General features: G+C 42.0%; 1 protein-coding gene across 1 annotated transcript in view; it reads right to left on the bottom strand.

The window, feature by feature from the left end:
- Positions 1-22,401, bottom strand: part of abca12 (ATP-binding cassette, sub-family A (ABC1), member 12) — a 103,153-nt gene extending 80,752 nt beyond the window's left edge. The window contains exons 1-14 of the mRNA XM_021597492.2: positions 22,124-22,401; positions 21,493-21,573; positions 21,066-21,159; positions 18,834-18,993; positions 17,129-17,253; positions 16,679-16,752; positions 14,358-14,537; positions 14,014-14,219; positions 11,119-11,240; positions 10,137-10,240; positions 9,014-9,157; positions 8,129-8,298; positions 7,681-7,811; positions 7,403-7,533 (exon numbers count right to left, since the gene is read on the bottom strand). Coding sequence (XP_021453167.2) covers positions 7,403-7,533; positions 7,681-7,811; positions 8,129-8,298; positions 9,014-9,157; positions 10,137-10,240; positions 11,119-11,240; positions 14,014-14,219; positions 14,358-14,537; positions 16,679-16,752; positions 17,129-17,253; positions 18,834-18,993; positions 21,066-21,159; positions 21,493-21,561 — 1,710 coding nt within the window. The 5' untranslated portion in view covers positions 21,562-21,573; positions 22,124-22,401. The remainder of the gene's footprint in view (positions 1-7,402; positions 7,534-7,680; positions 7,812-8,128; positions 8,299-9,013; positions 9,158-10,136; positions 10,241-11,118; positions 11,241-14,013; positions 14,220-14,357; positions 14,538-16,678; positions 16,753-17,128; positions 17,254-18,833; positions 18,994-21,065; positions 21,160-21,492; positions 21,574-22,123) is intronic.
- Between the last annotated feature and the right edge of the window lie 4,307 nt (positions 22,402-26,708).

The following is a 26,708-nucleotide window of genomic DNA, read 5'->3' as shown; positions in this document are numbered from 1 at the left end:
AGAAGCGGTGGTATGAGGAGGCAGCACGGCAGCGCGGCTGGAAGTCCGAGAGGCAGCCCCAAAAATGTATTGGGTGGGGGCACATGGGGAGTGTGGCGAAGGCAGGTAGGAGACCTGCGCCAACTTCCCGTGCTTACCGGAGAGAGAGAGGGACCGGGCAGGCACCGTGTTCAGCTCCTCGTATCGGCCGGGCTAGAGTGGGCATCGAGCCAGGTGCAATGAAGCCGGCTCAGCACATCTGGTCTCCAGTGCGTCTCCTCGGGCCGGTGTACATGGCACCAGCCTTACGCATGGTGTCCCCGGTTCACCAGCACTGCCCAGTGCAGGCTATTCCACCTTGCCACACTGGCCTGGCAACGGGGAGCATTCAACCAGGTAAGGTTGGGCAGGCTCGGTGCTCGAGACCTCCTGTGCACCTTCAGAGTCTGGTCTATCCGGTGCCACCTCTATGTACCAGCCCTCCGGTGACAGCCCCCCGCACCAGGCTGTCTCTCCGTCTTCTGCCTACAGGTGCTCCTGCCTCTCCAGTGCTGTCAGAGCCTCCCTCCTCTCCAGCGCTGCCAAAGTCTCCCGTCTGTCCTGAGCTGCCAGAGTCTCCCGTCTGTCCTGAGCTGCCGGAGTCTCCCATCTGTCCTGAGCTGCCGGAGTCTCCCGTCTGTCCTGAGCTGCCAGAGCCGTCAGTTAGCCAGGAGCTGCCAGAGCCGTCAGTCAGCCAGGAGCTGCCAGAGCCGACAGTCAGCCAGGAGCTGCCAGAGCCGTCAGTCAGCCAGGAGCTGCCAGAGCCGACAGTCAGCCAGGAGCTGCCAGAGCCGTCAGTCAGCCAGGAGCTGCCAGAGCCGTCAGTCAGCCAGGAGCTGCCAGAGCCGACAGTCAGCCAGGAGCTGCTAGAGCCGTCAGTCAGCCAGGAGCTGCCAGAGCCGTCAGTCAGCCAGGAGCTGCCAGAGCTGCCTGTTGTAGTATCTGGGATCTACATCTGTTTATATTAGTTACTGTGCTGTTACTAAGCAGTAATGCATTACGGCAGTGTTACCTTACTACACCTAATAGGAAATGCACATGCGCACTGGAATGCCGGGAACTGTAGAGCACGAGGGGTTTTGACTAAACGAAAACTAACTGTACTCCCGTCTCCTGCCTGGTAATTTCTCCACAACACAAATATTACAGTGGCGACGAGGTGATTAAACTACATAAACGGACATTGCTTGAAGGGAAGAATGTTGCGTGAGTAATGAAACTCAAAATAATTATGTAATTCGTCAGTTATTTTTTATTTCGCCAGTAGAGAAGGCTAAGCACTGCTAGCACTGCTAGTACAGTATTCAGGAGCTGCCAAGTAGCAAGACTATTGGAGTCCAGAATAGGGACACTGCCCTCTGGTGGTTAAATAAAAAAAACTCTCATTGAACCCATTGAAATTAGGCGATCTCAGTGGAGAAATATTGTCAAGGGGAAAAAAAGGAAGAAGGGACGTAACACGGTGTGTACATTCATACAAATGAGTGCAGTGAATGAAGTAATTGCAGAAACTTCTGAAGTGAAGAAGTAGATGAATATTCAGAAAATTAAGGAATATTAGGAAACTGAACAATTAACTGTGAAAATGGCAACCATTGGTCAAGTACCAGAGTTTGAGGCTACAAAAGAGGATTTTGATTCCTATTTGGAGCGTTTTGAGCGTTGGCTGGCTGCAAATGAAATCAAAGATGGAAAGAAAGCAGACGTATTTCTCAGTGTTTTGGGTCCAACTGAGTATGGATTGCTGAAAGGTCTCATTGAACCAATGAAAGCAGTGGAGTTGAACTATGCAGAACTGACTGAAACTCTTTCAAGGTATTTCAAGCTTAAGCCAATTCTCATTGCAGAACGTTTCAGATTTTACCAACGTCACCAGAGTCAAGGGGAAACCGTGGCTGACTACATCCTTGCTTTGAAAAGGCTGGCAAGTACATGTGAGTTTGCACGATTTCTTGATGATGCTCTCCGAGACAAGTTTGTATGTGGTCTCACAGGTGAAGCATATCACAGAAGGCTCCTGTCAGAGAAGGACCTGACCTTTAAGAAAGCCTGTGATATAGCACTTGGACTCGCCCACAGGGATACTATTGAGCTATCGGGACATGCAGAATGTCAGAAAGGTGTTCACAAGGTCAGTGATGCACGTGGTGAAAAAAGCTCACAAAAGTCACACTTTTTTCAGTCCCGTCCTCAAGGTTACACAAGAACAAAGCAGCCCACATCTCAAAGGTTTAAGCCAAGTTGCTACAGATGTGGGGGAGATAATCATCAGCACAGTGAATGTCAATTCCAAAAGGAAAAGTGCCACAATTGTGGAAAGGTTGGACATTTACAGAGAGTGTGTAAAGCCTCGAAACGCACAGCAAGAGCGCACAAAGTGTCAGACGCAGCACAAGACGAGGAAGGTACAACTGAAACAGTATTGGAACTGTTCACAGTGTACACAGCTCAACAACTAAAAGATGGAATCTATCTCAACATGGAGTTAGCGGGAAAACCAGTAAAAATGCAGCTGGACACCGGAGCGTCTGTATCCCTGGTTCCAGAGAGACTCTACAAAGAAAAACTGAAAGAGTGCCCTCTTCAGCCCGCGTCCATCCGCCTTTCTTCATACACTGGTGACACTATTCCTGTGTTAGGGCAGATCCAGGTACCAGTCCGGTATGAGGGGAAGGAGTGGACGCTACCGCTTGTCATTGTTAAAGGAGAAAAATCAGCATTGCTAGGTAGAAACTGGCTACAAAAGATCAAGTTGAACTGGGGAGAAATCTTCAGTCTGAGAAATGACAAACCAGTGAGTCAGGCTACACTCACTAACATGCTGGAGAAGCACAAAGAACTTTTCAAAGATGGCTACGGTGAAATACAAGACTTCACAGCAAAAGTCAGAGTGCAAGAAGGAACCAAGCCTATCTTTCACAAACCACGTCCAGTTCCCTATGCTCTTAAGGAAGCAGTAGAGAAGGAACTGGACCGCCTACAGAAGAATAACATAATCACGAAAGTAGCGAGGAGCGACTGGGCCGCTCCGATTGTTGTAGTCCCAAAGAAAGACAAGACCGTCAGAATATGCGGTGACTACAAGGTCACAGTAAATCGCTGCATACTACCAGAGGAATATCCACTACCAAACGCTGAAGATCTGTTTGCCACTCTAGCTGGTGGGAAGGTTTTCAGTAAGCTGGACCTGGCATTCGCTTATCAGCAACTGAAGCTGGATCCGGAGTCAGAACGGTATCTGACCATCAATACACACAAGGGGCTATTCAGATTCAATCGCTTGGCCTATGGAATCTCGACAGCTCCAGCGATATTTCAACACACAATGGATCAGATCTTGGACGGTATAGACAATGTTGTGTGCTTCATGGACGACACCCTCGTGTCAGCACCAAACATTGCAGAGCACATTGTAGTGCTGGACAAAGTGATGTCAAGACTGGAGAAATACGGAGTGAGAATGAAATGCAGCAAGTGTGAGTTCCTCCAGGACTCAGTGGAGTATCTCGGATACAAGATTGATGCACAATGCCTGCACCCAACCAACAGCAAGGTGGAAGCAATCGTAAACGCACCAGCACCCACAAATATCTCAGAGCTGAGGTCATTTTTGGGGCTCCTGAACTATTACGGAAAGTTTGTGGCAAACTTGTCCACATTGTTGCATCCGCTTCACCAACTGCTGCAGGCCGATACAAAGTGGAATTGGTCCCCACAATGCGAAGAAGCATTCAAGACATGCAAACAGCGTCTGCTAAAGAGCAAGTGGGTTGCCCACTACAACACAGAGATGAAGCTGAGACTCGCGTGTGATGCATCTCCATACGGAGTAGGAGCCGTCATCTCACATGTTCTACCGTCAGGTGAAGAACACCCTATTGCATTTGCATCAAGGACTCTGTCACCAAGTGAGAAAAATTATGCTCAAATTGAGAAGGAAGCCCTGAGCATAATATTCGGAGTAAAGAAGTTTCACAAATACCTCTACGGAAGGAAGTTCCAACTGCTGACAGATCACAAGCCTCTGTTGGCCATCCTTGGACCAAAATCAGCTATACCAACCCTTGCTGCACTTCGAATGCAACGTTGGGCTCTGATATTGTTAGCCTACGACTACGAGATTGAGTACAGACGATCCAGTGATCACGCAAATGCCGATGCACTATCAAGACTACCATGCAATAGTGACTCCGACAGTGAAGATGATAGAGCAGTCTTCCAGATCTCTCACATTGATGAACTGCCCATATCTGCTTCTGACATAGCAGAGGAAACAAGGAAAGACCCAGTGCTTTAAGTCTTGGACTTAACATTAGGCGGTTGGCCAACCTTCGTAAATGACGATAACCTTCGTCCATTCATCGACAAGAAAGACCAGTTGTCCACTGATCAAGGGTGTGTTCTGTGGGGAGTGGTGGTACCTCACAAATTCCAGAGGAGACTGCTATCTGACCTGCATGAGGGACATCCAGGGATCACTCGAATGAAAGCACTCGCTCGCAGTTATCTGTGGTGGCCTGGACTGGATCAGGACATTCAACAGCATGTAGGCCACTGCTCACCTTGTGAAGCTGTTCGCAACAAGCCTGCTGCTGCACCTCTTCATCCATGGTCCTGGGCTGCTACACCTTGGGAACGCATCCATGTGGATTACGCCGAAATTGACAAGCAACATTTCCTTGTTGTCGTCGATGTCCATTCCAAGTGGATGGAAGTGTTCCCTACTCAACTGACCACAGCTGAGAAGACCATCAATCTTCTCAGACACCTGTTTGCATCCTTTGGACTAGTCAAGGAGCTCGTACCGGACAATGGCCCCCCGTTCACGTCAAACGATTTTGAAATGTTTCTCAAGAACAACGGAGTAAGGCACATCCTGTCACCACCTTACCATCCGGCATCAAACGGAGCAGCGGAGAGAGCCGTGCAAACCTTTAAGAAGGCCTGGACTAGACTCGAGGTTCAGTCTGTGCCCATCCGCCAAAGGCTTCCCCGGTTCCTGTTTACTTACCGTAACACCCCACACACAGTAACGGAATGTACACCAGCTGAACTGTTTCTGAAACGCCAACCACGTACCCGCCTGACATTGTTAAAACCAGACTTGTCAAGCACTGTGGCAAAGCACCAGCTACAGCAGAAGAAAGCTCATGACAGACACTCAAAGACTGTCAGAGAATTCATAGAGGAATAGAGGGTGATGGTACGTGATTTCAGACACCCCAAGCGCCTGTGGAACTCAGGTGTGATCTTGCAACGCAGAGGACCTTTGACTTACCAAGTCCAAATTGGTCATCGCCAGGTCAACGTTCATGTGGTTCATCTGCTACGGTCCAACGCCCCAGCAGAGACATGCCGAGAGAACAAGAACAATAACGACCCCCAGGACTATTCTCCTGACTGTGGACGTACGGGAGAGACAGAGCCTGACCTTCCACCCAAACCTGGCCCACCACAGGAAGCCCAGGAGGAGCGGAGATATCCTATTCGACAGCGAAGGGCACCTCAAAAGCTTGACCTGTGAGTTGAGCTGGTTAAGGAGGTAACGGACAGTAAAACAAACACTTTAATATGTCCTAGATAAAAGGAAAGAAAAAGGACATTACCTGGGTTAGTTATTAGGACACAAACTTATTAGGCAAAATAATCCCCTGGATTTGTGCTGGGCTCTGAAAAATCTGCTTCAACCCAGTAGTTGAAAAATGTTTAAGAATGCATTGTTCAGATATTGGATTAGTAGTTACCTAACATATTTACCTTGTTCTCTGGGAGTTAAACACTATAGGGGAGGAGTGTAGTATCTGGGATCTACATCTGTTTATATTAGTTACTGTGCTGTTACTAAGCAGTAATGCATTACGGCAGTGTTACGTTACTACACCTAATAGGAAATGCACATGCGCACTGGAATGCCAGGAACTGTAGAGCACGAGGGGTTTTGACTAAACGAAAACTAACTGTACTCCCGTCTCCTGCCTGGTAATTTCTCCACAACACAAATATTACACCTGTCACGCCGAACACAAGTGTTCTATAGGATTGAGGTCAGGGCTTTGTAATGGCCACTCAAATAGCTTCTTTGTTGCCCTTAAGCCATTTTGCCACAACTTTGGAAGTATGCTTAGAGTCATTGTCCATTTGGAAGACCCATTTACGACCAAGCTTTAACTTCCTGACTGATGTCTTGAAATGTTGCTTCAATATATCCACATAATTTTCCTACCTCATGATGCCATCTATTTTGTGAAGTGCACCAGTCCCTCCTGCAGCAAAACACCCCCACAACATGATGCTGCCACCCCCCTGCTTCACAGTTGGGATGGTGTTCTTCGGCTTGTAAGCCTCCCCCTTTTTCCTCCAAACATAACGATGGTCATTATGGCCAAACAGATGAACGTGGTACCTTCAGGCGTTTGGAAATTGCTCCCAAGGATGAACCAGACTTGTGAAGGTCTACAATTATTTTTCTGAGGTCTTGGCTGATTTCTTTTGATTTTCCCATTATGTCAAGCAAGGAGGCACTGAGTTTGAAGGTAGGCCTTCAATTGACTCAAATTATGTAAATTAGCCTATCAGAAGCTTCTAAAGCCATGACATCATTTTCTGGAATTTTCCAAACTGTTTAAAGGCACAGTTAACTTAGTGTATGTAAACTTCTGACCCACTGGAATTGTGATACAGTGAATTATAAGTGAAATAATCTTTCTGCAAACAATTGCTGGAAAGATTACTTGTGTCATGCACAAAGTAGATGTCCTAACCGACTTGCCAAAACTAGAGTTTGGCAACCATTCCACAAAACAAATTTGTGGAATGGTTGAAAAATTAGTTTTAATGACTCCAACCTAAGTGTATGTAAACTTCCGATTTCAACTGTAAATGCATATTACAAAAACAAACACCAAGACAATGGTACTACTCTCCCAATCATTGGATTTAAATAAATGTATTAGGCTCTAATATTTTGATTTCACATGACTAGGCAGGGGCGCAGCCATGGGTGGGCCTGGGAGGGCATAGGCCCACCTACTTATTACAGACAGAAATACTTATACTTATTACAGACAAAAATGATCATGCTGTTTAATCAGATTCTTGATATGCTACACCTGTCTGGTGGATGGATTATCTTGGCAAAAGAGGAATGCTCACTAACAGGGGTGTAAACAAATTTGAGAGAAATAAGCTTTTTGTGGGTATGGAACATATCTTGGATCTTTTATTTCAGCTCATGAAACATGGAACCCAACACTTTACATGTTTTGTTTATATTTTTGTTCAGTATACTTCTGGTTGTAAACAGATTATAAGTACTTTAGTTCTTTTTATGATGTCATTTCAACCAGCTTTGCCTGCTTTTTCTAATTAAAGCCAGTCCACTCACCTTCATGATTGTCTTCACTATTGAGTCCATGACCTGTCCAGCAAAGTTGTCAGCAGCAGCCTGGTTGGACATGAGGGAGAGGAAGGTATCCTGGTAGGTATGGGCGTCCGATGACACCTTCCCCATCATCTCTGTGTGTCAGAAATAAAACACAAGGTGACCATGGTCAATTCAATTCAAAATGCTTTATTGGCACAACAGAAGTATACAGTTCCAGTTCATCTTCATTGGATACAGTATATGCAGCACTCATACAGTACTATACACAGAGTACATACCCACTAGAGTATCCAAGCCTGTCGTAGCCAGCTGCATGGAGGCATGGCCGGTGGTGAGGGCCATCTGAACGTAGTTCCAGCCAGGAATGCCCTTCAGAAGTTCCACTGCTACTGAGGACACACTCAGGAACCTGCCAAATCAGAGTTTAGATGTCACCCATGGGAGAATGGACACTATGGATATACTTTGGGCTTCTTTGCTTGGTAATATACTTTCTTATGGAGTTTATAGACTATTCTGAAGCTTCCAGGTACTAAGATCAGTTACACCTATTTCAGGTAGATTCAAATGGAAGTCCTATCATCACCGACGACTACTTTAAGTCTATTTCCAAACCTTGTTGAATGACAAATAAAATATTGAGCTGGCAATTTTAAATGTGCGGTATTTGACATGTATCTAGCACCAGAACTACACAATGAGAGAAACAAAACAATATTCACTCACAGCTCTTCCTCTATGGTCTGAGGCTGTGTGTCACTGCTACGCTGGGACCTTGTGTTGTTGGAGGAGCCGTGGCCCTCGGGGGCCACAAACAGTCCCATCAGGCTGTGGATGAGGCCTCTGGCGAAGGTAACATCCCCCGGAGCAGTGTCTTTACTCGAGGCCAGGAGGCTCTGAGGAGGGGAAACACAGCAAGCCACACAGAGGACCAATAAACCCCATTGAACCCCAATCTCCTTTGCGACCCTGTATGCACAGTATGTTTTAGACAGTTACCACTGATCATCATATAAGCCCATTAGGGATAAAACAGTCAGCCTGAAGAAATATATTATTTCTGAACCCGACAGTTCAGTGAGTGAGCACACAGATGAGCGGCGGCTTAGCTCACTGCATCTGCCCCTGACTGGTAATAAGTTTAAAGCTCTACCCCCAGCCTCGTGGCAACCTGGCAGAAAGGTGTAATTGGTCATCTCTGGGGTCCTGTTATACAGGTGGCCCTGTGAGTTCCCCCATCAGTCCCCATTGCTCCGTTATGTTGTTGTAGCTAGGATGTTACCAAGGTAACCCTTTGTTTGGTTTGCCCCTGTGTCTCTGATTGAGTGTATGCATTGAGAAGGGGGTAGAGCGAGGAAGGGAGGGACAAAGAGAGAGAGGAGGAAGAGAGATAGAGAGAAAGTGGAATTATATAATGTATTAATGTCTTTACATTTGAACAACAGAGAATAGAATAAGGGGGAAAAGGGTTTGTAATGCTATTCAGATAGGAAATGAAAGACAGCAACAGGCCCTACCCCAGACATAACATTCACTGCCTGTTTTCCTCTGTTCTCTGCTCATCTCTGTGCTGATGCCATAACACATTGCCACCTACACACACACACATACCTGTTGGGCCACCTTGTCGGCACTGATCCACCCCAGCAGCATATCCATTGTCACTCCAGTACAAGCTGCTTGGAGCTCAACACTGAGGTTTCCTGAACATATGTAGGAATGCAGGAGTGCCTTGTCCATTGTAAGTGCCACAGCCTAAAGGTTGGGGTTGGAAAGGTTCATGTTTGAGTATGCATCAGTAAAGTAATTTATACTATAATAATCCCATAATTACTTTGAACTAACATAATTTTTTAGGAGTAATTGTACATATCTCCTTCAAAGGGATAATTCGGGATTTTGGCAATGAGGCCCTTTATCTATTTCTCCAGACAATTGTTATGTCGCTGTGTCCAGTATGAAGGAAGTTAGGGGTCGTTTCTCGAGACAATGCTAACTAGCGTTAGCACAATGGCTGGAAGTCTATGGCTGGAAGTCTATGGGTATCTACTAGCATGCTAGCAGATACCCATAGACTTCAGTCATTGCGCTAATACTAGTACTGGCTCGCGAAACTACCTCTAACTTCATTCATACTGGACACAGAGACATAAAAATTGTATCCACCAGTTCATCTGACTCTAGGCAAGTAGATAAAGGGCATCATTGCCAAAATCCTGAAGTATTCCTTTAAAGGGACAATCGGGCATTCAAATAACAACAAAACAGGCACCCCGCCACTTTTTGGGGTAAATAGCTTAGGGATGGGGCTGAAGAACTCTCAAATTCATAGACTGAGTTATATTGTCCCTTTTAGAAAATTGGTGATGAGTATCACTGTTGAGTAAGAACAGGTTTTACATCCATCCTGACATCAGATAGAAGCATTCCTAGTCACTTCCTGGTACCTAGACTAATCAGATTATATTATTTAGTATGCCGTCATACAGGCTAAATATTTATTTACTGGAGGATATTCAGACACATACTGTGCTGTACTAAGAACAGATTTAGCCCAGGGAATTAAATCTTTAGCCTGGTCCCAGATATGTTTGTGCTGTCTTGCCAATGTGACATAACAATGAACATAGGAGTTGGCTAGACAGCACAAACAGATCTGGACCAGGCTAGGGAAGCTTAACTCACATTTCTAAAGCATTCAAACGGGGCCTTTGGCCAGGGAAGGGAGGTTTACCTTGTCTAGTGGTATCCTGACCTGCTGCATGAGGGAGTTGACAGCTGCTGGTGCTGAGGTATTGGGTGGCACCATGATAACATCACCAAGGGTGATGTAGACATCTGTGTAAAATCATATTTTTTGAGAAATGTCAGATAAAAGTGGCCTATCTAAAGAGGTTACTGACAAGTGAGAGCTGAAAACATGAGAGTCAACATTCCTCTGAGGGGTTTGTATTTTGATCTAGTATAAATGTTGGATGTAAGTTCACATTCTAGTTTCTTTCATAGTGTTCCCTTCCAAATCAAAAGAATGTTGTTTGATTCTGTAAGTCATGACAAATAAAAACACTACCTCTGTCCTCTTCCAATTAACCTGGCTGATTCACATAGCTGAACTTAAATGAGCTAGTTTTGTAGTTGCCAGGATTTATTCTTGCACAAATTGTTTATCCAAAAGCAACAGGTCAGAAATTCCTGATACTTGATTTAATAGTTATTAAAGCGATTGCATCTTGTTTTAACCCAGATGATAACGCCATAACATGGCGAAACAGTATTGTGCTTTGTTAGGGAGTTTCCCCTTGGGATAAAAGTTTATTGTTGTTGGCCTGCATGTGGAGTCTGAATTCAAAAATGTAAAATGCATCTGATTCCGAGCATCAGATTATATTTATGTCTTCCCAACTGAATAAATACACTGACAAATCAAAAACATGTAAATGAGTGCAGATGGACATGTGGTGCTTTAGGTAAATTAGTAATTAGAGAAAGAATAAGGATGTTAAGGAGAGAGTCATCAGAAAACAATAGAGATAGTATGATGTAAGAAAAAGGTTGGAAGTGATTTAAAGAGGGCCACAATGTAAATATACATTTTTTGTGTAATCCTCAATAATTGTATTTATGCATGTTGTCTTTTTCTACTTGTGTTTAAATAAATTGTCTAATAAACAGATCTGATTTTGTTGATTGCTTTGTTCTTGGCATAGGTACCGTACCTCTGCCATGCTTGTTCCTGATGTACTGGAGCAGGTTGATGCTTCCGACAATAGCAGGGTTCACCATGGAGACAACTGAAAGATTAGCCTCTGGGAAGTTGCTCTCGATGGCAGCTATAGTCCTACACAAGAGAGGGGAGGAGGAGAAAACATATGCCTGATAATGATTTACTCACCTAATGTAGGCTATGGTGAGCACAGACATTGAGATATCGGAGTGTGAACACATGCACGTAGCACACACACGCACAATATTGAATCATAAATTGTGCTTCCTGTGTTATACTTATGCTACAAAGTTTATTCTATTCTACTAAGCAATTTACTTTATGTTTGTATTCTTATCGTATCTTATTTCTTATTGTTGTTGCATTGGCGAGAAGGAGTCTGGAAGTAAGCATTTCGTTGGATGGTGTATAACATGTGTATGCCGTACATACGACAAATAAAACTTGAAACACACACACACACTCACACACACACATTCCAGACACCTGCAGCAAGATGAGTTTATTATGCTTATGTAATACCTTGAAGAAACTAGTTTTGACATGACTTTTGTCACGGAGAAGAAAGAGCCTGTCATTCATCATGAATAAAACACAGCTTAGGAGGTATGCATTTTTCCACCATGGTGCAAGATGACAAACCAGATTGTTGAGATAAAAAGGAATGGTAAAGTTCAGCAGTGTTTGTCGAAACTCCCTCTATAGTTCATCCTGTACTCTATAACTATCTATCTCTCGCTAAACTCACAGAACCACACTACAGGCAGAAGATTCCCCTAGGTACAGATCTAGGATCAGCTTCCCCTCTCCCAATCCTAACCTAAACCATTGGTGGGGGAATGCCAAACTGACCCCAAATCAACATCTGGGGGCAACTACACCCTACATCCAGAACCACCCAAGGTTTGAAGCTAGGGTCAGTACAGTTTAAAACTCCATCAACACTATACCCTCCATACTACAACTATCTCTCTCCTCCCAAACTCTGCCCGCTTCCTCAACAATACTATCCTCAGAGCCTGGTTCATTTCCAGGGTCCTTCCTTCTAGTTAGTTGTTTCCTTGTCGGTGTGCTTCTGCTTGCTCTTTGTGCTCTAGGCCGGGTTACTGTTAAGCACTTTGTTAGGCACTTTGTTAGGCACTTTGTTAAGCACTTTGTTGAGTACTTTGTTAAGCACTTTGTTGAGTACTTTGTTAAGCACTTTGTTAGGCACTTTGTTAAGCACTTTGTTAAGCACTTTGTTAGGCACTTTGTTAGGCACTTTGTTAGGCACTTTGTTAAGCACTTTGTTAGGCACTTTGTTAGGCACTTTGTTAAGCACTTTGTTAAGCACTTTGTTGGGCACTTTGTTAAGCACTTTGTTAGGCACTTTGTTAGGCACTTTGTTAGGCACTTTGTTAAGCACTTTGTTGAGTACTTTGTTAGGCACTTTGTTAGGCACTTTGTTAGGCACTTTGTTAAGCACTTTGTTGGGTACTTTGTTGAGCACTTTGTTAGGCACTTTGTTAAGCACTTTGTTGAGTACTTTGTTAAGCACTTTGTTAGGCACTTTGTTAAGCACTTTGTTAGGCACTTTGTTAGGCACTTTGTTAGGCACTTTGTTGAGCACTTTGTTGAGTACTTTGTTAGGCACTTTGTTAGGCACTTTGTTAGGCACTTTGTTAAGCACTTTGTTGGGTACTTTGTTGAGCACTTTGTTAGGCACTTTGTTAAGCACTTTGTTGAGTACTTTGTTAAGCACTTTGTTAGGCACTTTGTTAAGCACTTTGTTAGGCACTTTGTTAGGCACTTTGTTAGGCACTTTGTTAGGCACTTTGTTGAGCACTTTGTTGAGTACTTTGTTAGGCACTTTGTTAGGCACTTTGTTAGGCACTTTGTTAAGCACTTTGTTGGGTACTTTGTTGAGCACTTTGTTAGGCACTTTGTTAAGCACTTTGTTGAGTACTTTGTTAAGCACTTTGTTAGGCACTTTGTTAAGCACTTTGTTAGGCACTTTGTTAGGCACTTTGTTAGGCACTTTGTTAAGCACTTTGTTAGGCACTTTGTTAGGCACTTTGTTAGGCACTTTGTTAGGCACTTTGTTGAGTACTTTGTTAGGCACTTTGTTAGGCACTTTGTTAGGCACTTTGTTAAGCACTTTGTTGAGTACTTTGTTAAGCACTTTGTTAGGTACTTTGTTAAGCACTTTGTTAAGCACTTTGTTAGGCACTTTGTTAGGCACTTTGTTAGGCACTTTGTTAAGCACCTTGTTAGGCACTTTGTTAAGCACTTTGTTAGGTACTTTGTTAGGCACTTTGTTAAGCACTTTGTTAAGCACTTTGTTAGGCACTTTGTTAGGCACTTTGTTAGGTACTTTGTTGAGCACTTTGTTAGGCACTTTGTTGAGCACTTTGTTGAGCACTTTGTTAGGCACTTTGTTAAGCACTTTGTTAAGCACTTTGTTAGGCACTTTGTTAAGCACTTTGTTAAGCACTTTGTTAGGCACTTTGTTAGGCACTTTGTTGAGCACTTTGTTAAGCACTTTGTTAGGCATTTTGTTAGGCACTTTGTTAGGCACTTTGTTAAGCACTTTGTTAGGTACTTTGTTAAGCACCTTGTTAGGCACTTTGGTTAGCACTTTGGTTAGCACTTTGATAAGCACTTTGTTAGGTACTTTGGTGAGCACTTTGATAAGCACTTTGTGACAACTAATAATAGTAAATGCCATTGAGTAGAGGCTTTATCCAAAGTGACTTACTATCATGCATGCATGCATTTTCATATGGATGTCCTTAGCGGGAATCAAACCCATGATCCTGGCATTGCAAGACTTTTAAGAGGCATTCTCTACCAACTGAGCCACACGTGACCAACTGTTGATGTAAAATACATTTGATTAATACATTACCTCTTGATGTTTTGCAGAAGACTCTCCCCCTCATCCAGCACCTGATCCAGGATCTTATCGGGGGTGGTGGGCATGAGGAGACGTGGCAGGCCCAGTAGCCCCTCCCACAGCGAAGTCTCCCTCTGCAGCCTCTCAAACACCACAACTGCCGTGCCCATTGTGGTCAGGGCCTGCGCTGGGTCTTTCAGCAACAGTTCCGTCAGCACCTGAGGGAACCAGCAGCATGCTTCAACATTAAACATCAAACATGATCCATCTATCTATCTTGCCATCCTCCCAAGTCTTGTTTGTCACTGTTGGAAAAGTGAGGAAGAGGAAATTTGAGAGCACACACATACACACACCTGGTTGATGGTGAGCAGTGAGACCTCCAGCATGGTGTTGTTGGACTTGCAGAAGGTGACCAGTCCGTAGGTGAGGGGGTCGACGGAGGACATGGAGGACACGTTAAGGACCATCAGGGAGAAGGAGCACAGAGACTTCTTCAACAGGTTCACTGAATCCAGCATCACATCCAGCGCTTCCTGCTCGCTCGCACAGGGTAGAAGGATGGCACATAGGTATTTGGAATGAGGAATGAGTTACACAGAACATCATCTCAATACAAACCATTTTCTTAACATAATCACTGTCGAAAAAGGTTGTTCTGAATAACCTAAGACAATAGACTACACCCATATCACTGTTCTAACAGGCTAGAATACTCTTGTGATTGATTTATGGGTTGCCATATTTGTCCTTCTTTCCAAACATTACAGACCTACACTACATCTAACTCTGCAGGGAAATGAACACTGTATAACCCTCCACACCATAGACACTTCCAAACAAATACATCTGTAATAGAATGAGTATTTCAAAAGAGATTACTGGAGGGTAGCAATTATATTAGAAGTATTACAGTTTACTACTGTTCCACCTCAGTCATGATGATATCTAACCCAAAGGACAAAGTTAGCCATCCATGTTATCTACAATAAGAAGAGATGCCTCAGGTGTCAATATGACCCCAGACAAAAAAACTTTATTACAATAGCCTCTTTCCAAAACTGTATTCGATTTAAATACTGTCAGGCCCGGGCAGAGGTTACTTTTTTATTTTGGATACTTATACACATACATTACCAGTCAAAAGTTTGGACACATCTACTAATTGAAGGGTTTTTCTTTATTTTTTACTATTTTCTATGTTGTAGAATAATAGTGAAGACATCAAAGCCATGAAATAACACACATGGAATCATGTAGTAACCAAAAAAGTGTTAAACAAATCAAAATATATTTTATATTTGAGACTCTTCAAAGTAGCCACCCTTTGCCTTGATGACAGCTTTGCACACTCTTGGCATTCTCTCAACCAGCTTCACAAGGTCACCTGGAATGCATTTCAATTAACAGGTGTGCCTTGTTAAAAGTACATTTTTGTGTTTAATGTGTTTGAGCCAATCAGTTGTGTTGTGACAAGGTACGGTTGTTTTACAGAAGATAGCCCTATTTTGTAAAAGACCAAGTCCATATTATGTCAAGAACTGCTTAAATAAGAAAAGAGAAATGTCATTCCATCATTACTTTGAGACATGAAGGTCAGTCAATACGGAAAATTTCAAGAACTTTTAAAGTTTCTTCAAGTGCAGTTGCAAAAACCATCAAGCGCTATGATGAGGACCGCCACAGGAAGGGAAGACCCAGAGTTACCTCTGCTGCAGAGGATAAGTTCATTAGAGTTACCAGCCTCAGAAATGGTCAATTAACTGCACCTCAGATTGCAGGCCAAATAAATGCTTCACAGAGTTCAATTAACACACATCTCGACATCAACTGTTCAGAGGAGACTGTGTGAATCAGACCTTCATGGTTGAATTGCTGCAAAGAAACCACTACTAAAGGACACCATAAGAAGAAGAGACTTGCTTGGACCAAGAAACATGAGCAATGGACATTAGACTGGTGGAAATCTGCCATTTGGTCTGATGAGTCCAAATTTGAGATTTCTGGTTCCAGCCGCCATGTCTATGTGTGACGCAGAGTAGGTGAACGGATGATCTCCGCATGTGTGGCTCCCACCATGAAGCATGGAGGAGGAGGTGTGATAGTTTGGGGGTGCTTTGCTGGTGACACTGTCAGTGATTTATTTAGAATTCAAGGCACACTTAACCAGCATGGCTACCACAACATTCTGCAGCGATACGCAATCCTATCTAGTTTGCGCTTAGGGGGCTATCATATGTTTTTCAACAGGACAATGACCCAACACACCTCCAGGCTGTGTAAGGGCTATTTGCTGGATCAGATGACCTGGCCTCCACAATCACCAGACCTCAACCCAATTGAGATGGTTTGGGATGAGTTGGACCGCAGGATGAAGGAAAAGCAGCCAACAAGTGCTCAGCATATGTGGGAACTCCTTCAATACTGTTGGAAAAGTATTCCAGGTGACTACCTCATGAAGCTGGTTGAGAGAATGCCAAGAGAGGGCAAAGCTGTCATGAAGGCAAAGGGTGGCTACTTTGAAGAATCTCAAATATATTTAGATTTGTTTTAACACTTTTTTGGTTACTACATGATTCCATATGTGTTTTTGATGTTTTGATGTCTTCACTATTATTCTACAATGTACAAACTTTTGACTGGTACTGTACATGTTGATGATTTCCATCAGACGCACCTTGTCTCCCAGTAGGGTGTTGTTAAATCCCTCCATGGGAGAGTTGTACTTTGATTTATCTTGGTGGCTGGCATCTGGAAAATATGAAGGATATAGTTAATATATAAGCCAGCACGGTAACATTCAATACACCATCCTTATGTCATTGTATAAATTGTAACAAATATAAACAAGAGACATTGCCACAAAGATAGTTAACATAGGCTACAAGGGAAACAAATCAACATAGTCATATAGAGTGTAGTATTTATTAGTAGTTCATCTATATGTTTTTAGACTTTCCTATGGTTTCTCTAGCCTGAGTGCCAGTCTGTTTGTGCTATCATGTCAACTTCATGTTACTTATTGTCATGCCAAACATTGACCAAAATGCTTGGCTTGACAATGACAGCAATAGTTTTGGCAAGAGCACCAGACCATGGTTTTCTGTTACTGAGGAAGTGGACCTACTCAGAAACTTATCCCAGAGCTCCATGATCTGAGGCTGGTCAGATGTCTTGTGCAGCACAGCACGGACTCTACCACCCATCCCAATGTCCATTAGCATGGGGGTGCCATGGGGCAGCAGGGATACCCTGTTATATATGGAGAGAAGGGGAGGAGATGAGAGGAGAGAGAACATATGGTGAGAGTGGTTATGCAGGGAGAGAAGGGGTGGAGAGAGTGGACCACTTAGACTGGTCTCAGATCTGTTTGTGCTCTTTCCAACTCCATTGCGTTCATTGTCAAGCCAAACAGTCTGGCATGACAATTCAATAATGAGAGAGCAGAAACAGACAGCCACCTAAGATATTAAAATAAAAGGCAGCAGTATGTGAAAATATAAATGTACCATAAAGTAGAGTACAATGACAAGCAATAACCTTTACAAATGCATCCCATCATGCATAGCCTCTTCACAATCTTTTCACACAACCCTACACTTTGACAACAAACACCCATCAGTTACTTATGTAATAGCTGTTGTTTTTAACACAAAGAAACACTTACTGCACATGAATGGCGGTGATAATGAGGATTTATGAAAGGCTGAAGATGTGTCCAAACAAAAAGGTAGAAAATAGAAGCTATGAAGGTTGAGGCATTGTGAAAGCAATCTGTCAATCAGCCATGTAGCCAGTTACGTATTCCACCAGGTAAAGGGGAAACCAAACAGGTTCTCCTATTGTTGGCGCCCTCATGGAATGTTCTTATGCTCAACAACAATAAGTAGAATTAAGTGACAACGACAGCATGGGCTAAACATAATGATGGAGTCACTGTTGATTCCACAGAGGAACTTGAAATATGCAACACACCTAACTCTACAAAGCAAGACTTTTCCATGGTCAAACGTTCAGAAAATGACTAAAATCTATCTTACCTTAAACATCTTATTTGAAATGATATTGTTGACCAATACAAATTCAAAACTGTACTACAAAAAACGACTAATTAATGACATTCTCATTGTTGTGGACGACAGGCCATTAGCATTCAGCAGAAAAAAACGGAGAGTTAGAAAGCACCTCCCCCCAAGGTAATTTTCCATGAAGACACTAATCCCCTCCCTTGTGATGTGATGCAGTACCATCAAGGTGTCTCCCTCCTCTGTGTTGTGGGGTTGCTGATCTCCGAACTGTCTCTTTGTGTCTCTCTACTCACTAAAACTATACCAGATGATAAAATGAGCCTCAACGCAAAACGAAAATATATTTATTCCTCAGTGGCATCACAATATTGATGAATCTGAGAGGAATAATTGATGTGACACATCCACAAATTACTTAATGTATCATATATATATAATATATATAATTAATGTGTATATTCATTTGTTCAGTTCTGGTGGATGTTGAGGTTTGACTTTTGACTTTTATAACTTATATTATGACTCATGAGGCATTTCTGCTCTGAAATCAAAGACAGCCTGTTTCCTCACACTATTCCCTGACTCTATCCTTCTAGGCAGTGGAATTGCAAAATCAAAACCACAGCATCATCCAATTATGATAGATAACTTGACCACAGAAGCACAGTAGTTCAGGTTCAGGAGAATGTTGTATGAGAACGAACAGTGATAGATGAGTTGAATATCCCCCCTTACTATGCAAAGTGCTTTGAGCATCTGGAAAAGCACTATATAAAACTACAAAGTTATGTGAAGACAGAGTACCTCTTTGCATCGTGTTCTGTCCAGGATGCCCTGGTGTTTTTAGTTGGACTCTTGGAGAACAGATGAGTTGTGTTGTGGCAGGAGCTGTCTGTGTTACACATGAGGGTCTGGAGAAAGGGGAAGAAACCTGTACTGGGGAGGTTCCTCGGGGCCACATAGCCTGGGACAGACAGAGAGACACCACAATAACAGTCATTAACAGAATAACAGAATGATTTAAGTCATTTGGGTAGCACTTAACATTATAACATGGAATCGAAACATACTGTGTATATAGTTAAGACACAGTACTGTTTCTCAGTATTAATTAACTGGTATTTCATAGGAAAGTAAAAATGTGTATTTTATAGGACTTACTTACAAACAATTCAACATAGTTGGTAACTACCTGACACCAAATACTGTTGGAATATACAGGTAATAACATGGTAATAAAGTGGAAACTACTGGTAATTATTAGGCCCACTGTTTCTCACATTAATCACCTTATAATTGTTAATAATATGTTATTACTTCAAATACCCTTAACGTAGTTCACATAGTTCTGTTGCATAATTTACATTCCATCATAATACAATAACTTATATTTGTGCAATAATTTTCCAAATGGTGAAATGATTGCTAAGCAAACAAATGTCCATTATGTCTAGAGAACCTATGGAAGAAACATGAAGAAACACTGGACCTGTCTCGGAGGCCATTAATCTGGTCACTCACATGATCAAAAGGTTACACAAACATGACTAAGCAATATCAAACACATATACAGTGAACGCTAACCTGATTATTTGGATTGGTAATGAATATGGAGAAATGTAATGATCTATATTACTAAAAATACTGATCTCATCATTTGACCAGCCCATCACTAATAAAAACTGATAATACAGCAAACACTATGAGAATATGACTTGATGGAGGACATAGGACATTCCGAGCAATGAAGCACAGAAGATGGTGTCTTTCATTTCATCTAACCTCAGTAAACAATCATTCCATCCAATCTCTGGAGCACCCACACATCACCACACTGGAAACAATACAGGCCTCTGAATGATCTCTGTGGTGTCAAGTCAATTTGGGCAAGGGTCACTATCATCAACCCTCCCTGCCCTGGCATTGACAGACAAATTATACCTTGTCTGTCAACTCTACAAAGCTAAAATAATTGAGAGTGGCAAGGGGAAAATCCTATTCGATAATTACAGATGAGGGGAAAATCAATACAGTTTCATATGGGGATATTATTTTTGGGGCAATATCGCAATATTTTTTTTGCGCTAGTTGGCTGTACCTGCACCAAAACTCCAGTATTTTTCCTTCATAGCTTGTTCTCCATCTTCTTTCTGAATGGGGAGCCAATTTGTTTTCAGCACTTTTATTTCCATGACTGATCATAACTAGATTTCTCATGGCTCTCTCTTGTCCCTCTGCAGCAGACATGTGGTCAGCAATATGTTCAGAACATCGAATCACAATAAAATCACAGTATCAAATTGCAATACATATAGAATCGTGAGAATCATAAGAATCGCAATACATATTGTATCGGCAGCTAAGTATCGTGATAATATCGTATCGTGAGTTCAATGGCAATTCCCAGCCCTAACGATTATGCATCTTAAATGTAAGTTATTTTGGTTGACTATTTTTGTTGACTTAAAACTGGACAGAAACAACACAATTTACTGGTATTGCTATACGAAAGCCCATAGACCAATCATGATGGCATCTCAACTAACACAATTTGGTCACTCCTATTTGTGTTGTTAGTGTCTTTTATTTGCTGAATCACATGATGAGGAGCTTTGTGAGAGGTGAGGACCCCAGGGTCACGAGATCTCCCACGTCATATTGGCCGTCTTAACTAACTCTTTAGGGTTTTACGTCAGGGAGGGAAACATACACACAAATCTTTTCATCTGTTGTTTTCAAGGTTTGGAAAAGATATCCAGGACAAAACCTTGTGACTGAAGATGAAGCAAACACAGTAGTTAAACTCTGTCACTAAAGGAAATGTAATTTAACGCAGTAGTATAGTGACCACATACATCTGTAAAAAAAATATGGTTTATGATTAACTCAAGTGAAATCACTTTAGTTTAGTATTGACTGATTTATTCTCTAATCTCAAGGAGTAAATATTTTTTTAAATGTGTCATAGATTCACCAACAAGTTATTACGCAACGTCATAAGTCAGTGCACCTCTCTAGAAACGGTCCTTTACTTACATGAGTCTTTCATCTTAGGGGGGAACTGGGAGCGGGTGATGGCCAGGATGATGAAGATGACCAGTGGCCAAACCAGGAGGGCCACAGTCCAGCCCTGATGGACAGAATGCAAAGTTTCAGATCAAACAGTCCAGCCCTAACACACACAACACCTTACAAAAAACACAGACAATTTCTGAAGACAGTCAATGTTGCTTTCATTTGTTCATAGTTTTGTATAAATTTGTTTCAGTGCATTGACATTACAGAACATGTAATGGTGATCTAAAATGTGTGTCTTAATGTGTAATAGATCATCAGAGACTTAGAACATGAGACAATTCGTTTGGTATGACATCATTATTTATGTTCAAGATGTCACTCATGCTCCTCATATAATTATTGAAGGAATAGCTTTCACAATAAACCAGCTTGTTTTTTTACATACCGGTTGTCTAATGACACCAAGGGCATTTTTCCAAAGTAAAAGTCGCAGCTGTTGGAAAAATCCGGCCATCAGTAAAGGAAGCTGGAGGAGAAAAAGATGGGGAAAAAGGGACTTGTCAAATGATGTATATGTCATTGTTGAATACTATAAAATACAAATCATTATAATATGCTCAGTACTATAATATAATCAGTACTATTTGTACCATTATATAAAGTCATTTAGTCATTGCATTTAACAGACACTAAGGAAAAAGCCTATAGGGTTTCGTTATGTATTAATTTATCCTGAATTCTAAGATTGGAAAAGTGTGAGGTTTTGTCGTGTTATTTGAATGCATTAACATCTGAGCAAATGGCTTTAATGTAGTCTATCTACTTTGTGTCTCTGTGAATATAACATTGGTTGTAAATAGTTAGAGATGTTTTTTTTTAAGATAGAGAAACTAGACCATGACCTGAATTCCCTAATATAATTTGGCCAGATCTAGGCTAACATTGTGTTTTTATATCAATACGATCACGTTACAGATTCTCCCCACATTAGCCTGGCTATCATCATCTTTAGAACATATTCAAATTAACACAAAACATATAACACGAAAATAACATTTCAATTTCAAATAGGTTACATTTTTTCTTGATTTTTCGCGGGTAGCCTAAAGTCCTTATCGGATATTATCGACAGACTCCAACGGGGACATCGTACAAGTAAATCCTAGCAGTCGCTCTCCGTCAGTCGGAACAACTTGAAGAAAATAAAGAAAACAGGCTACTTCAATCCACAGCTTTTAGTTATTTAGTATAATATGCGGAATAATTTGTGGGCCCAGCCAACAGTTACAGTCCAAGGTGGTTGTCTGAATCCAAATTAGTTTGCCGTGATTCTTGGCTTCTGCAGGTGCTTCAAAGACAGTCATGGACTAATAATGCAGCCTAAGGGGCGGGTGTTGTAACTTGCCTGTCCTGTTTATTTGAATGTGTGTGTGTGTGTGTGTGTGCGTGCGCGTGCGCGTAAAATTCGCTCCCAAGCTAATATTATAAAATGTTATAACTATTTTAATGCAGGCTACAACATGTTGTCTATGAAGTTAATTTGCCTTCGATTTGTGTTGTGAATTCTGTTCCCCAATAGCTAATTGTGGTCTTATTAGTGAGCGGCAAGAAACAGGCAGCCCACGTTACCAAACACGTTACATAATGCAAACCACAACTTCCCACCCGGCACAAACTGGTTGAAATAGAGTTGTTTCAACGTAATTTGTCAACGTATTGTAACGTGGATCTATGTTTAAAATACACTGGATTTGTAAAAAGTAATCAACATAAACTGTTGTTTTGAGATTGAAATTTTAACCACAGGATTATTTCATTATTGTAACCCACTTTCAACATAGACAAATCTTGTATAAAATATATTGAATATGTGCTTTTGAAACAATGTCAGATTTTCAACTTTATATCCACTATCAAAACAATTAACAATAGGCTGGGCAGCACTTCCTACAGTTATGTTGACATGCAGCTATTTGGTCTCTCATCCAGGGTTTTAACCAAAACCAGGCTGCTTAGCTTTTATATTTGTCGCTCACGATTAACAATGTGCTATGTTGAGAATGATTATTAAGAAACCTCTTCATAGCTAAATATATTCACTGTTGCTTTGAAGTCATTCCAAAGAATATGTTCAACAGAGCAAATCAAATCAACGTTTATTTGTCACATGCACGGAATACAACAGGTTTCACCTTACAGTGAAATGCTTACTTACAAGCCCTGACCAAAAGTGCAATTTTTAAATAAAAAATAGGTATTAGGTAAACAATAGATAAGTAAAGAAATACAAATAAAAACAGTAAAATGACAGTGAAAATAACAGTAGTGAGGCTATATACAGGAGGTACTGGAACAGAGTCATTGTGCGGGGGCTAATTGAGGTAATATGTACATGTAGGTATAGTCCGGGTAGCCATTTGATTACCTGTTCAGGAGTCTTATGGCTTGGGGGTAAATGCTGTTGAAAAGCCCTTTGGTCCTAGACTTGGCCTTCCTCTGACACCGCCCAGTGTAGAGGTCCTGGATGGCAGGCAGCTTGGCCCCAGTGATGTACTGGGCCGTACGCACTACCCTCTGTAGTGCCTTGCGGTCGGAGGCCGAGCAGTTGCTGTCACGTCCTGACCATAGAAAGCCTTTATTTTCTATGGTGGAGTAGGTCAGGGCGTGACTGGGGGGTGTTCTAGCTTATTATTTCTATGTGTAGTCTAGTTTTTGTATGTCTATGTTGGCCTGGTATGGTTCCCAATCAGAGGCAGCTGTCTATCGTTGTCTCTGATTGGGGATCATATTTAGGTAGCCTTTTCCCACCTGTTGTTTGTGGGATCTTGTTTTTGTATTTGTCACGAATCTCGCCGAAGATGGTGCCTCTTCCTGTTCGGGCGGCGCTCGGTGGTCGTCGTCGCCGGCCTATTAGCTTGTTCTCTGTTATTTGGTTTTGGTGTATTAGTGTGATCTATATTTTTCCGGACAGTTTTAGTCCTTTGTATTTCGGACGGGTTGTTTCATGCGCCCTTGTGTTTTGCATGTCCGTGTCTCCACTGTCTTTGGAATAAAATATCCACATACGGAATTACCTGCTCTCTGCGCTTGACTCCTCCACTCACCATTCATAGAAGTCGTAACAGTGTTGTTGCTTTTGAGCACTACAAGGCTGTATGTTTGTTTGTTTGTTTCTCTTTATTGTTTTTGTTGCTGGTTCACATTCAAATAAATTATGATGAACCCAAATCACGCTGCGCCTTGGTCTACCCATTATGACGATCGTTACAGTTGCCGTACCAGGCAGTGATGCAACCAGTCAGGATGCTATCGATGTTGCAGCTGTAGAACCTTTTGAGGATCTGAGGGCCCATGCCAAATCTTTTCAGTCTTCTGAGGAAGAATAGGTTTTGTCGTGTCCTCTTCACGACTGTCTTTGTGTGTTTGGACCATTCTAGTTTGTTGGTGATGTGGACACCAAGGAACTTGAAGCTCTCAACCTGCTCCACTACAGCCCCGTCGATGAGAATGGGGGCGTGCTCGGTCCTCCTTTTCCTGTAGACCACAATCATCTCCTTTGTCTTGATTACGTTGAGGGATAGGTTGCTATTCTGGCACCACTCAGTCAGGTCTCTGACCTCCTCCCTATAGGCTGTCTCGTCGTTGTCTGTGACACTGTTGTGTCGTCTGCAAACTTAATGATGATGTTGGAGTCGTGCCTGGCTATGCAGTCGTGGGTGAACATGGAGAACAGGAGGGGACTGTGCACACACCACTGAGGGGCTTCAGTGTTGAGGATCAGCGTGGCAGATGTGTTGCTACCTACCCACACCACATGAGGGTGGCCTGTCAGGAAGTCCAGGATCCAGTTGCAGAGGGAAGTGTTAATTCCCATGATCCTTAGCTTAGTGATTAGCTTCAAGGGCATTATGGTGTTGAACGTATGTACAATCAATTATACTATTTAGGCCTAAATAGCATTTGCAAAGCCATCAACAGCTATTGTTTCAATTCAACACAGGGTTAAACTAAACATAGACAATTAATATAGGCCTATGGTTTCAAGCTTTGGATTCTTTCAATTATAATCTTCAAGTGAATCATTGATGATTACAATTGAAAGAACATCTCATCGAATACAACAATAAAAGTTAAAGAATAGGACTAAATCAAATTCATTTGATATAAACTGCATTTTAAAGTTTGATTAGATTAGATTTAGTCCTATTCTTAAACTTAGATGTTTTTTTGGTTGAGATGGAGACGTGAATACAACATACAGTACCAGTAAAAGGTTTGGACACACCGACTCATTTTCTTTATCTTTAATATTTTCTACATTGTAGAATAACAGTGAAGACATCAAAACTATTTTTATTAAACACATGGAATCATGTAGTAACCAAAAAAATGTTAAACAAATCTAAACATATTTTACATTTGAGATTCTTCAAAGTAGACACCATTTGACTTGATGACAGCTATGCACACTCTTGGCATTCTCTCAACCAGCTTCACCTGGAATGATTTTCAAACCGTTCCTACATAAGCTGAGCACTTGTTGGCTGATTTTCCTTCACTCTGCAGTCCAACTCATTCCAAACCATCTCAATTGGGTTGAGGTCAGGTGATTGTGGAGGCCAGGTCATCTGATGCAGCGCGCTGTTACTCTCCTTCTTGGTCAAATAGTCCTTACACAGCCTGGAGGTGTGTTGGTGTAAGGGACCTCTGTTAGGAAAATTATGATTAAATGACTGAACAATTCATTTGAAATGGAACTGTAACTAAGTAAACTTATACTCTGTGATTGATTCTCAATCAGGGACAACAATTGACAGCTGCCTCTGATTGAGAACCAAATTCCAACATAGAAAAACAAACATAGACTGCCCAACCAACTCACGCCCTGACCATACTAAAACAAAGATAAAATAACAGAACTATGGTCAGAACGTGACAGTTGGGTCATTATCCTGTTGAAAAACAAATTATAGTCCCACTAAGTGCAAACCAGAATGCTGCAGAATGCTGTGGTAGCCATGCTGGTCAAGTGTGCCTTGAATTTTAAATAAATCACTGACAGTGTCACCAGCAAAGCACACCCACACCATCACACCTCCTACTCCATGCTTCACGGTGGGAATCACACATGCCGAGATCATCCGTTTACCTACTCTGTGTCTCACAAAGACATGGCGGTTGGGGGAAAAAATCTCAAATTTTGACAAATTTTCACCGGTCTAATGTCTATTGCTTGTGTTTCTTTGCCCAAGCCAGTCTATTTTTCTTATTAGTGTCCTTTAGTAGTTGTTTCTTCGCAGCAATTCGACCATGAAGGCCTGATTTACGCAGTCTCTGAACAGTTGATGTTGAGATGTGTCTGTTACATTTATTTGGGCTGCAATCTGAGGTGCAGTTAACTCTAATGAACTTATTCTCTGCAGCAAAGGTAACTCTGGTTCTTCCTTTCCTTTGTCAGTCCTCATGAGAGCCAGTTTCATTATAGGGCTTGATGGTTTTTGCAACTGCATTTGAAGAAACTTTCAAAGTTCTTAAAATGTTCCAGATTGACTGACCTTCATGTCTTAAAGTAATGATGGACTGTCATTTCTCATTTCTTATTTAAGCTGTTCTTGCCATAAAATGTACTTGGTCCAGATAGGGCTATCTTCTGTATACCAC

Source organism: Oncorhynchus mykiss, chromosome 3 (genome assembly GCF_013265735.2).
Source record: "Oncorhynchus mykiss isolate Arlee chromosome 3, USDA_OmykA_1.1, whole genome shotgun sequence".
NCBI classification, from domain to species: Eukaryota; Metazoa; Chordata; class Actinopteri; order Salmoniformes; family Salmonidae; genus Oncorhynchus; species Oncorhynchus mykiss.
This window is presented reverse-complemented; position numbering and strand designations above follow the sequence as displayed.